Source organism: Gobius niger (genome assembly GCF_951799975.1).
Source record: "Gobius niger genome assembly, chromosome: 7".
Lineage (NCBI taxonomy): Eukaryota > Metazoa > Chordata > Actinopteri > Gobiiformes > Gobiidae > Gobius > Gobius niger.
In genome coordinates this window covers 39358126-39372199 of record NC_136858.1, presented here as the reverse complement: position 1 = coordinate 39372199, position 14074 = coordinate 39358126, and the positions used below count along the sequence as shown (strand labels likewise).

At 40.0% G+C, this 14074-nt stretch overlaps 1 protein-coding gene across 1 annotated transcript in view; it reads left to right on the top strand.

Annotated features, from left to right (window-relative positions):
• deaf1 (DEAF1 transcription factor) overlaps window positions 1-14074 on the top strand; it is a gene marked incomplete at its 5' end in the record, with an annotated part of 59135 nt that overhangs the window by 5558 nt on the left and 39503 nt on the right. The window contains 3 exons of the mRNA XM_079560016.1: window positions 4455-4595; window positions 7211-7331; window positions 12418-12579. Coding sequence (XP_079416142.1) covers window positions 4455-4595; window positions 7211-7331; window positions 12418-12579 — 424 coding nt within the window. The remainder of the gene's footprint in view (window positions 1-4454; window positions 4596-7210; window positions 7332-12417; window positions 12580-14074) is intronic.

The window sequence follows — 14074 nt, the reverse complement described above, 5'->3', positions numbered from 1 at the left end:
AAAAAGTGACAAAAATTCAGCAAAAAAATGACAAAAATCCAGCAGAAAAAAGACAAAAATCCAGCAAAAAAGTGACAAAAATCCAGCAGAAAAAAGACAAAAATCCAGCAAAAAAGTGACAAAAATCCATCTAAAAAATTACAAAAATCCAGCAAAAAAATGACAAAAATCCAGCAAAAAAATGACAAAAATCCATCTAAAAAATTACAAAAATCCAGCAGAAAAAAGACAAAAATCCAGCAAAAAAGTGACAAAAATCCAAAAATTAAAAATTAGAAAAAAAAAAAAATTGAAAAAAATTGAACAAAAAAATTGAACAAAAAAATTGAACAAAAAAATTGAACAAAAAAATTATAATCGATTTTTTGTGATTATGCTAATTTTGTAATCGTTTACTGTTGTAATCGAAATCGTAATCGAATTTCGATTAATTGCACAGCCCTACTTTGACAAGTGAAAGGAGTAAACATGGTGCAATCACAAACATAGATTCATTACATGGTCATGGGAATTGACTGCAAGGTAATTATAATAACATGTCTTTTGTGAAGCAAAGATGAGCTTACTCAATATCCCACACATCCCAACATAGGGCTGTGCAATTAATCGAAATTCGATTACGATTTCGATTACAACAGTAAACGATTACAAAATTAGCATAATCGCAAAAAATCAATTATAATTTTTATTTATTTTTTTCAATTTTTTTTTTACATTTTTTTTTTTACATTTTTTTTTCTTCTAATTTTTAATTTTTGGATTTTTGTAATTTTTTTGCTGGATTTTTGTCCATCCATCCATCCATTTTCTTCCGCTTTATCCGGGGCCGGGTCGCGGGGGCAGCAGTCTCAGCAGAGATGCCCAAACTTCCCGATCCACACACACCTCCTCCAGCTGTTCTGGGGGGACCCCGAGGCGACACCAGGCCAGCTCGGAGACATAGTCCCACCACCGTGTCCTGGGCCTTCCACGAGGCCTTGTCCCACTAGGACATGCCTGGAACACCTCCCGCGGGAGGCGACCAGGAGGCATCCGAAACAGATGCCCGAGCCACCTCAGCTGGCTCCTTTCGACGTGAAGGAGCAGCGACTCTACTCCGAGTTCCTCCCGGGTAACTGAGCTCCTCACCCGATCTCGGAGGGTGCGCCCAGCCACCCTGCGAAGGAAACTCATTTCGGCCGCTTGTATTCGCGATCCTGTCCTTTCGGTCATGACCCAAATCTCATGACCATAGGTGAGGGTGGGAACGTAGATCGATCGGTAAATCGAGAGCTTTGCCCTCCGACTCAGCTCCCTCTTCACCACGACAGACCGATACAGCGACCGCATCACTGCTGACGCCGCACCGATCCGTCTATCGATCTCACGCTCCATCCGTCCCCCACTCGTGAACAAGACCCCGAGATACTTGAACTCCTCCACTTGAGGCAAGGACTCCCCACCGACCTGAAGAGGGGAAGCCACCTTTTTCCGGTGGAGAACCATGGCCTCGGATTTGGAGGTGCTGATCCTCATCCCGGCCGCTACACACTCGGCTGCAAACCGCCCCAGTGCGTGCTGAAGGTCCTGGTTCGTTGAAGCCATCAGAACAACATCGTCCGCAAACAGCAGAGATGAGACTCTGAGGCTCCCAAACCGGACACCCTCCGGCCCCTGGCTGCGCCTAGAAATTCTGTCCATAAAAGTAATGAACAGAACCGGTGACAAAGGGCAGCCCTGGCGGAGACCAACACGCACCGGGAACAGGTCTGACTTACTGCCGGCAATGCGAACCAAGCTCCTGCTGCGGTCATACAGGGAACGGACAGCCCTTAGCAGAGGGCCCCGGACCCCATACTCCCGGAGCACCCCCCACAGGGCACCACGAGGGACGCGGTCGAACGCTTTCTCCAGATCCACAAAACACATGTGGACTGGTTGGGCGAACTCCCACGAACCCTCGAGTACCCGATGAAGGGTATAGAGTTGGTCCAGTGTGCCACGACCAGGACGAAAACCGCATTGTTCCTCCTGGATCCGAGGTTCAACCATCGGCCGGATCCTCCTCTCCAGCACCCCGGAGTAGACCTTACCGGGGAGGCTAAGGAGGGTGATTCCTCTGTAATTGGAACACACCCTCCGATCCCCCTTCTTAAAGAGAGGGACCACCACCCCGGTCTGCCAATCCAGGGGCACTGTCCCCGACCGCCACGCGATGTTGCAGAGACGTGTCAGCCAAGACAGTCCTACAACATCCAGAGACTTAAGGTACTCAGGGCGAATCTCATCCACCCCCGGAGCCTTGCCACCAAGGAGCTTTCTCACCACCTTGGTGACTTCAGCCCCGGTGATGGGCGAGCCCACCTCCGAGTCCTCAGCCTCTGCTTCCTCATTGGAAGACGTGACGACGGGATTGAGGAGGTCCTCGAAGTACTCCTTCCACCGCCCGACGACATCCCCAGTCGAGGTCAGCAGCCCCCCACCCGCACTGTAAACAGTGCTGGTGAAGCACTGCTTCCCCCTCCTGAGGCGCCGGATGGTTTGCCAGAATCTCTTCGAGGCCGACCGATAGTCTTCCTCCATGGCCTCCCCGAACTCCTCCCAGACCCGAGTTTTAGCCTCCGCGACCGCCCGAGCCGCAGCACGCTTGGCCTGCCGGTACCTCTCAGCTGCCTCAGGAGTCCCACAAGCCAATAAGGCCAGGTAGGACTCCTTCTTCAGCTTGACGGCATCCCTTACTTCCGGGCGCCACCACCGGGTTCGGGGATTGCCGCCGCGACAGGCACCAGAGACCTTACGGCCACAACTACGAGCAGCCGCATCGACAATGGAGGAGGAGAACAGAGTCCACTCTGACTCCATGTCCCCCGCCTCCCCCGGAATCTGGGTGAAGCTCTTCCGGAGGTGGGAGTTGAAGACCCCACTGACAGAGGGATCCGCCAGACGTTCCCAGCAGACCCTCACAACACGCTTGGGCCTACCAGGTCTGACCGGCTTCCTCCCCTGCCAGCGGATCCAGCTCACCACCAGGTGGTGATCAGTTGACAGCTCAGCCCCTCTCTTCACCCGAGTGTCCGAGACACGCGGCCGGAGATCAGATGACACAACTACAAAGTCGATCATCGACCTCCTGCCTAGGGTGTCCTGGTGCCACGTGCACTTATGGACACCCTTGTGCTCGAACATGGTGTTCGTTATGGACAAACTGTGACTAGCACAGAAGTCCAATAACAGAACACCACTCGGGTTCAGATCGGGGAGGCCGTTCTTCCCAATCACCCCCTCCCAGGTCTCACTGACTGGATTTTTGTCACTTTTTTAATGGATTTTTGTCTTTTTTTATGGATTTTTGTCACTTTTTTTATGGATTTTTGTCACTTTTTTGCTGGATTTTTGTCTTTTTTTGATGGATTTTTGTCACTTTTTTGATGGATTTTTGTCATTTTTTTGCTGGATTTTTGTCACTTTTTTGCTGGATTTTTGTCTTTTTTTGATGGATTTTTGTTTTTTCTGCTGGATTTTTGTCTTTTTTTGATGGATTTTTGTTTTTTCTGCTGGATTTTTGTAATTTTTTTGCTGGATTTTTGTCATTTTTTTATGGATTTTTGTCATTTTTTTATGGATTTTTGTCATTTTTTTTATGGATTTTTGTCTTTTTTTGCTGGATTTTTGTCTTTTTTTGATGGATTTTTGTCATTTTTTTTTTGCTGGATTTTTGTCATTTTTTTGCTGGATTTTTGTCTTTTTTTATGGATTTTTGTCTTTTTTTTATGGATTTTTGTTTTTTCTGCTGGATTTTTGTCACTTTTTTGATGGATTTTTGTCATTTTTTTGCTGGATTTTTGTCACTTTTTTGCTGGATTTTTGTCTTTTTTTGATGGATTTTTGTTTTTTCTGCTGGATTTTTGTCACTTTTTTGATGGATTTTTGTCTTTTTTTGATAGATTTTTGTTTTTTCTGCTGGATTTTTGTAATTTTTTTGCTGGATTTTTGTCTTTTTTTTATGGATTTTTGTCATTTTTTTATGGATTTTTGTCATTTTTTTTTATGGATTTTTGTCTTTTTTTGCTGGATTTTTGTCTTTTTTTGATGGATTTTTGTCTTTTTTTTTTTGCTGGATTTTTGTAATTTTTTTGCTGGATTTTTGTCTTTTTTTATGGATTTTTGTCTTTTTTTTATGGATTTTTGTCACTTTTTTGCTGGATTTTTGTCACTTTTTTTGATGGATTTTTGTCTTTTTTTTATGGATTTTTGTCATTTTTTTAATGGATTTTTGTCTTTTTTTGATGGATTTTTTTCACTTTTTTGATGGATTTTTTAAAGGCAACAAATAATCGTTTGAATAATCGTGATTTCAATTATGACAAAAATAATCGTGATTATTATATTTTCAATAATCGAGCAGCCCTATCCCAACATAACTTTTATCTTACCACATGTGCTCAGTTTCTTTGTGATGTTTCTTCTCCCTCCAGATATATGCTTATGTTTTACTGCTTGTGTGGACAGAGGTGACGCGTGTGACTGCAGTGTCCGTGTCCAGCGTCCATGGGGTGGATGACGGCGTCTTCACCACGGCCGGGGCCACTGCAGGGGGCCTTCCCGAACATGTGCTGGTGGGTTATTGCCTTTTACAGCCGCAGTGGGAGATTTCAACACCTCACCATCGCACCGCCTTCATCCACACATTATTAATGACTCCACTGAGCAAAGCTGTGCCGATGTCGGAGGTTTAAGACCGAGCTTTGACCGTGTGGAGTCCAGTAGTTTGAACATGTATGTGTGTAGCTTCCTATTGGCACGGCAGATTTATTTATACAACACATTTCATGCACAAGGCAACTCGATGTGCCTCACAGCAACACCAAAAACACAAAAAAAGCACAAAAGTATATATTAAAAGTAGTTAAAATACCTTCAGCAGTAAACAGGCACGTTTTCAGCCTGGACTTAAACACAGTCAGGGGTGAGGCCTTTCTTTTGCTGCATGAAACTGAAACGCAGCCTCACCGTGTTTAGTCCTGACTCTGGGAACCACCAGGAGACCCCCCCCCCCCCCCCCCCCCCCGAGGATCTCAAGGCCCGAGATGCTTCATAGATACAGACGGCATCTCTGGAATCGCCCATATATGGTCATTTTTGAAAACAGTTAAGGGGAAAACAATTGAGAAAAAATGTATATTTTCTCTAATTATTCAAAAACTACTTTAACAAACGCTGAATTATGAACATAGTTTCTACTAAATAATGATACAAAGACATGGGGAGGAGCAAAGTGGTTCAACAGCCCATAAATACATGAATAACGGAGAATGCTAACTTGATGCTACGTGTTAGCATCGGGCTCATGCTAACGGTTAGCTAGCGCTTGCTACAACTGCCGTTTTTTCACTTCTACTGAACAATCTGCTGTGAGGAAATATCCACATGGGCCCGAGTTACACCTGACTTTATTTATGTGATGAATAAGTTCATATTCCACCAGAAAATGGCAAAAAAGAGGGAAAATTGTGTTTCCCAAAAGATTCTATTTTCCCCCTCGGTGAAGCCCCGCCCGCCCCTTCTATGACGAGATGCGTCTGTATCTATACGGCTCTAACACGTCAGCTTTATACTTTAGTGCCCGACAATTAAGAGACTTGTAACAACAGAGCTGTTTTAAAATCTATAGAGTTCGGGAAAGTCCACAGTTACCATGGAGATCGGCCATCTTTGCAGCTGTTAGCATACATTTCCATTGACTAACATTATTCAATCAATCAGAAAATAGCCGTGGAGCAGCTGCTGGTAAACACATCTAACTCACTGTGGTCCAAGTGTTTAATGTGAACAATAACTCCAGTATTTTAAGGCAAGGCAAGGCAAGGCAAGGCAAGTTTATTTATATGGCACATTTCATGTACTTGACAACTCAATGTGCCTCACAGTAACACCAAACAGAGCTTTTTCGTTGTGTTTTTGTCTCTTGTCCAAAAGCTTCTGGAAAAAAGGTGTGAAAATAGTGACAAAACTGAGACGAAAACAATGATGAAAATGTGACAAAAAAGTGACGAAAAATTGATGAAAAATGACAAAAAATGACAAAAAATGACAAAAAAGTGACAAAAAAATGACAAAAATGTGACGAAATTTGAACAAAAAATGACAAAAAAATGACAAAAAATGACAAAAAATGACAAAAAAATGACAAAAAATGACAAAAAAATGACAAAAAATGACAAAAATATGATAAAAATGTGATAAAAATGTGACAAAAAAATGACAAAAATGTGCCAAAAAATGACAAAAAAATGACAAAAAATGACAAAAAAATGACAAAAAATGACAAAAAATGACAAAAAAATGACAAAAAATGACAAAAAAATGACAAAAATATGATAAAAATGTGATAAAAATGTGACAAAAAAATGACAAAAATGTGACAAAAAATGACAAAAAAATGACAAAAAATGACAAAAAATGACAAAAAAATGACAAAAAATGACAAAAAATGTGATAAAAATGTGACAAAAATTTGACAAAATTTGACAAAAAAATGTGACCAAAAAATGACAAAAAATTTTAACTTCTAAAATCTCCATTAGTTCAGCTGCTAATCCCATAATGCTTGGCGATATGACGTCACATTCCCGAACTCTATTCTCTGAGCGACAGGAAGCCGGTGCAGAGACCGGAGCACTGGACTAATGTGGTCGTGTTTCCTGGTTCTGGTCAGGACTCGAGCAGCAGCGTTTTGAACTCACTGCAGGTGTTTAGCTGCACGTTTGGAAAGATCTGTGAACAGTTACAATAGTCTGACCGACTGGAGACAAACGTTTTAATTAATCTCTCCAAGTCTGGTTTAGACACTGTGTTTTTTATTTTAACAATGTTTTGGAGGTGGTAACAGGCCGCTGATGTAATGGACTTGATATGTGTTAAAGTTCAGGTCTGAGTCCATGATGACCCCGAGATTTCTAACTTGATGTTTAGGTTCTCGTGAAAGAGCTTCGAGTTGACCAATGACGACCTCTGTGTTTTTGTGGGCGATTATCTCAGTTTATCTGCGTTTAACTGGAGGAAGTTGATTTGCATCCACACACTGATCTGTTTGATACAGTGACACAGTGAATGTACAGGCCCATGTGAAATCAGAGTATCGTGTGCGTAACTGTGATAGGACACACTGTTCCTGGAGCAGAAGCATGTTGTAACTGAAGAAGAGGTTAGAATGTTTCTCTTTGTGCTGCAGAGCGGCCGCACGCTGCAGCTCAGTGAGGGTCTGAATCAGAAGGCCACTCTGATCGTGGTCCACACCGACACCGGCATCGTGGAGGCGGCCGGGCTCAAGTCCCCCGCGGCCCTCGCTCCAGGTACTGCTGTCCCCCACACTGCTACAATACTACTACATACTACTACAACCACTACTACTACATACTACTACAGCCACTACATACTACTACAACCACTACTACATACTACCTACATACCTGCTGCCGGGGCCGGACTGGCCATATGTCCTGTATTCTGGAAGAGCACAGAAGGGCCACTGGCTCTAGGGCCACCGGTCTGGCCTTTCACTTCACCTTATACCCTCACACCCGGGCGAAACCGAGCTTTACCCAAATCTAAAAGCCTCTTAACTCCCGCCTGAACCGAGAGGATCTTTTTCCTCACGTCATCACATTTTTTTTTCATCTTGTTTCTGTTGCGTATTCAACTCATTTTTGTAACCCATTTTTTTTGGTCATTTTTTGTCTTTTTTTTGTCGAATTTTTATCACATTTTTTGGTCATTTTTTTCTAATTTTTGTTTCTAATTTTTTTTTCTAATTTTTTTGTCATTTTTTGGTCAAATTTTTGTCATTTTTTTGTCATTTTTTTGTCACTTTTTTGTCATTTTTTTGTCATTTTTTTGTCACTTTTTTGTCATTTTTTTGTCATTTTTTTGTCATTTTTTTGTCATTTTTTTGTCATTTTTTTTGTCATTTTTTTGTCACTTTTTAGTCATTTTTTGGTCATTTTTTGGTCATTTCTTTGTCATTTTTTTGTCATTTTTTTGTCACTTTTTAGTCATTTTTTAGTCATTTTTTGGTCATTTTTTGGTCATTTTTTGGTCATTTTTTTGTCATTTTTTTGTCATTTTTTTGTCACTTTTTGTCACTTTTTTTGTTACATTTTTGTCATTTTGTTGGTCAAATTTTTGTCTCATTTTTATCACATTTTTGTCATTTTTTTGTCATTTTTTTGTCATTTTTTTGTCACATTTTTATCACATTTTTGTCATTTTTTTGTCATTTTTTTATTTTATTTTATTGTCATTTTTGCCACTTTTTCATAAATTTTTCGTCACTTTTTTGTCAATCTTTTCTCACTTATTTGTCACATTTTCATTATTGTTTTCGTCTCAGTTTTGTCACTATTTTCACACCTTTTTTCCAGAAGCTTTTGGACAAGAGGCAAAAACACAACGAAGAAGTGACAAAAAAGTAATGAAAAAGCAACAAAAACATGACAAAAATGCAGCGACAACGTGACAAAAAGTGACCGTCACTTTTCTACATTTGAACTTTCAAATGAGGCGTCACAGTGTTGCTCTCCAGTCAAGAAGCTTTTAGATTTGGGTAAAGCCGAACTGGAGAAAATGCTCTGGGCTAAGGCGGGGGGTCAGAGGTTCACATGTGTATCTGTGGAAGTGTCACATTTAATTTGGTCCAGACTGAGCAGAGTCCAGGGCTGGTTTCAGTCCCAGTCCGGCCCTGGTGCTGCTCTCGCTCCTGGCCTTCACTCCTCCTCTTCCTCCAAGAATATCCCTCTCTGGGGTTTACCTGACACTTACGGACCTGAGGCCACAGCGCACATTCCTATAGTGGTTCTTCCGTGTGTTGAATATGTAAATGAGCTCTGAACATACATTACACACACTGGACGCGCTTTACTAGGGCTGCTCGATTATTGAAAAAATAATAATCACGATTATTTTTGTCATAATTGAAATCACGATTATTCAAACGATTATTTGTTGCCTTTAAAAAAATCCAGCAAAAAAGTGACAAAAATCCATCAAAAAAAGACAAAAATCCATCAAAAAAGTGACAAAAATCCAGCAAAAAAGTGACAAAAATCCATCAAAAAAAGACAAAAATCCATCAAAAAAGTGACAAAAATCCATTTAAAAAAAAAGACAAAAATCCATCAAAAAAAGACAAAAATCCAGCAAAAAAGTGACAAAAATCCATCAAAAAAAGACAAAAATCCATCAAAAAAGTGACAAAAATCCATTAAAAAAAAAAGACAAAAATCCATCAAAAAAAGACAAAAATCCATCAAAAAAGTGACAAAAATCCATTAAAAAAAAAGACAAAAATCCATTAAAAAAAAAAGACAAAAATCCATCAAAAAAAAGACAAAAATCCATCCAAAAGTGACAAAAATCCAGCAAAAAAAAGACAAAAATCCATCAAAAAAAGACAAAAATCCAGCAAAAAAAGTGACAAAAATCCAGCAAAAAAGTGACAAAAATCCATCAAAAAAAGTGACAAAAATCAAGCAAAAAAGTGACAAAAATCCATCAAAAAAGTGACAAAAATCCAGCAAAAAAAAGACAGAAATCCAAAAATTAAAAATTAGAAAAAAAAAAATGAAAAAAAAACAATATATATATATATAATCGATTTTTTGCGATTATGCTAATTTTGTAATCGTTTACTGTTGTAATCGAAATCGTAATCGAATTTCGATTAATTGCACAGCCCTACGCTTTACTTTACTAATCAGTGACTTTCAATCCAACAAATACGAGACACAGACAAACATCAACATCCTCATCATTCGTGACCGAGGTTTCAGCTAAAGTGCTTTTTTGTCGTGTTTTTGTCACACATTTTTGTCCTCTTTTTTTGTCACTTTAGCATCACTTTTGTGTTACTCTTTTGTGGCTTTTTTGTTGTATTTTCAGCACTTTTTTGTCACTTTTTCATCGCTTTTTTGGTCACGTTTTTGTTGCATTTTCATCCTTGTTTTCGTCATATTTTGTCACTATTATGTCGCTTTTTTCCAAGAAGCTTTTAGATTTGGGTAAAGCCAGCTGGAGAAACTGTACTTGCTTCAGGTGGGGGTTTGGAGATTAAATCGGTGGCGTATTATTGAGTCAGGAAAGTATCGCGATTAACGATATTATTGACTCTAAAGATACTAGAAACTGTCAACTCTCCTAAAGTGTGTATAATGTAACTTAATCTGCTTCAGTTAGAAATCAAAGTTTTACAAAGAACAAATGGGGGGGGGGGGAGGGGGGGCTAATAAATGTACAGACGATAAATATCGAGCCCAAAATGTGTAGTTTATCTGTTATTTATTGAAGTCGATATAGTAATTATCGTGACAGCCCTAGTTTTGAGTTTGCTTAAAGGGACTAGATGCAAGTTCGTCATTGTATACTCACTACTGCCACCTCAGGCCTTACACGTAACTGCAGTTTCTATATTAAGCTCGTGCAGGACTTTCTGAGTGACAGAGCAGGATTTTAGAGGCAGTTGTGATGAACAGGTCTGAGCTCATTCTACACATGAGGACATGGAGGAACATGTAGGGGGAGGAAAATACATAATTTTAACATTTTTAAACTCTGTACAGTCCCTTTAATTGTGTAATAGCTCAATTATTTAAGAAAAACACAAAGTAACCATCATCCATCTACTTCCAGTGCCGTCACTCTCAGCAGCTGCATCTGTCCTGAAGCGTCCAGTGTGAACACATGAGCTGAAATGTTAGACGGGGTCAGGAATGATCTAAAGACAGATAGGGCTGAAACAACTCATCGATTAATCGACGACTAATCGATTATTGAAATAGTCGACAACTATTTTAGTCATCAATTAATCGTTTTCTGGTTCACTCAGACTCAAACAGAGCAAAAATTACCTGAAAATGTAGTATTTTTGATGAAAAACTACTTTGTTTTTATAGCAAGTGTTTGTGTCTCGTCCGATCAGAAGCAGAATTAGCACCAAGAGCCTCCAACAAACATTTACTTTACGTTTCCTCAACACGTCCTCGAGCGGATCCACTTTAGCTTCATGTGATACAAAAAATGGAAAAAATAAAATGTTCCTACACCATTCACAGCCAAGCGACTAATCGTAAAAATAGTCGATAGATTAATCGATTACAAAATAATCGTTAGTTGCAGCCCTAAAGACAGATCTGTCAATGGTTTTATGGCCTGATGAGAGCAAAGTGTCTAGGGATGCAGCTACGAGGCGCAGCTACGAGGCGCGGCTACGAGGCGCAGCTACGAGGCGCAGCTACGAGGCGCAGCTACGAGGCGCAGCTACGAGGCGCAGCTACGAGGCGCAGCTACGAGGCGCAGCTCTCAGCTGAGGAGAGAAGAAGCAACAAGCTGGACAATTGTTTAGCGTAAACACAATAATCCACATAGAGCTGACTTTATTACATTATTTCATCTGAAAAACTAACCCAGCGACTAAAAAGTCCTCAGAAAATCCAGATTAAAGACATACAGCATGTTTATATTGAGGAAAATTAGCTGCAGCAGAAAAATGAAAACGCTGTAGCTTCTCGCTAAGTTACTACAAACACACGAGAAAATCTACAGGAGCTGAAGTAAAGACGAAAAGAGACCATTTAAGAAACATCTCAATACTATTGTTGAATAAAAACACATAAATGAATAAAGCTCAGGCATTGGGAGCTTTTGGACATGGGCTTTTCTGTCTATGATGGACAGAGACATAAAAATAAAAACTTATATTGAATGAAAATAAAATAAATGAATGAATGGCATCAGCACAATTCTAATATAACTGCTTTTAAATGTTTTGTCACTTTTTTGATGGATTTTTGTCACTTTTTTGATGGATTTTTGTCACTTTTTTTATGGATTTTTGTCACTTTTTTATGGATTTTTGTCTTTTTTTGATGGATTTTTGTCCTTTTTTTGCTGGATTTTTGTCACTTTTTTGATGGATTTTTGTCTTTTTTTTTATGGATTTTTGTCCTTTTTTTGATGGATTTTTGTCCTTTTTTTGCTGGATTTTTGTCACTTTTTTGATGGATTTTTGTCCTTTTTTTGCTGGATTTTTGTCTTTTTTTTGCTGGATTTTTGTCACTTTTTTGCTGGATTTTTTTAAAGGCAACAAATAATCGTTTGAATAATCGTGATTTCAATTATGACAAAAATAATCGTGATTATTATTTTTTCAATAATCGAGCAGCCCTATGAGTAAATTAACTAATTACAAACCAACCTGCTGTGAAGAAGTAAGAATGTTGAAGAAAATGCCTTGTACTCGTATCGGTATTCGGTATCGGCGAGTACTTAAATCCAAGTACTCGTATCGGTTTTAGAAAAAGTGGTGTCGGGGCCTCCCTAAGAGAGACCCAGATGTTTTCTCAGACATTGAACCTGCTTCATCTCCCCCCCTCTCTCTCTCTGAAGTCTGCTCGTCCGGCCCGCACACGCCCACCACGCCGCTCTCGCCGTCCCAGGACAAACCCTCCGGATCCAAATACAACTGGGACCCTTCTGTCTACAACAACGAGCTGCCGGTGCGATGCCGAGAGACCAGCGGCATCCTGTACAAGAACCGGCTCGGCTCAGGTACGCGTGCACTTGAGCAAGACACTTCAGGTCAGGAACTAAATAAAAGAAATAAAAAAAAGAAATATGAAATCTATATATTCAAGTTTGGATCCTGTTGGTCATCACATTTTTGAAATAAAAAACAGTGAAACACAAGTTGAAAAAAAAAAAGAGCAAAAAAGGGGAAAACGTGTGAAAAAACATGTGAAAAACTGGGGTAAATTTGGGAAACATTGGAGAAAAACTTGGAAAGAAACGGGGAAAATTGTGGGCAAGTTTTTGGAAAATTTGGGGGACATTGGGGAGAAAACACATGGAAAAACTGTGGGGGAAAAACTCACATGATCATATGAATACAATCTGAGCCTATGGGGGGATTTCAGCAGGACCGGACTAGTTCAGTTCACTTAAAGGGGGAGGTATTATGGAAAATGTACTTTTTCGAGCTTTCCATCCTGTTATTCTGTCACTCCCTCATTAAGAACATGGCTGAAGTGTTGCCTTGGCACATTCACGTATTTCTGAGTAATCTGTAAAAACTCTGATGGCGGCCATTTTGAGTAATCTGTAAAAACTCTGATGGCGGCCATTTTGGGTAATCTGTAAAAACTCTGATGGCGGCCATTTTGAGTAATCTGTCAAAACTCTGATGGCGGCCATTTTAGGGAGAGGTTTGCCTGAGTCCTCCTAGGAACGCCCCCACCTCCTGGAGACGCCTCCGAGCTTTGGTCACCAGCCGAGTAACCAACCACTGCTCCTCAGCAGAACCCCCTCCCCACTGATGCCACAGACAGCGTGTGGAGGGGGCGTGTCTAAAGGCTCAGAGGTTCTTAAAGAGACAGAGGCCTATTTCAAGACATTCACTACAGCCATTTTGAGAGAGACATTTTATACAAGGCAGTTATTCTAATTTACTGCATTTACAGACCAACAGAAGGTTTGTCATCATTGTAGTGAGATATAGACTGGTGCTATGGGACTGACAAAAGCAGAACACCCCCTCTTTAAAGCAGAACACCCCCTCTTTAAAGCAGAACACCCCCTCTTTAAAGCAGAACACCCCCTCTTTAAAGCAGAACACCCCCTCTTTAAAGCAGAACACCCCCTCTTTAAAGCAGAACACGCCCTCTTTAAAGCAGAACACGCCCTCTTTAAAGCAGAACACCCCCTCTTTAAAGCAGAACACCCCCTCTTTAACCTCTTAACTCCCGCCTGAACCGAGAGGATCTTTTTCCTCACGTCATCAGATTTGTTTTCCATCATTTTTTTGTTGGGTTTTCAACTCATTTTTGTAACTTTCTTGTCACATTTTTGTCATTTTTTTGTCCATTTTATTTATTTTTTGGTCAAATTTTTGTCATTTTTTAATCAAATCTTAGTCATTTTTTGTATTTTTCTTTGTCAAATTTTTATTTATTTTTTGTTAATTTTTTATATTTTTTTGTTAAATTTTTATCCCATTTTTGTCATTTTTTTGTCAATTTTTCGTCATTTTTTTGTCACATTTCCATCA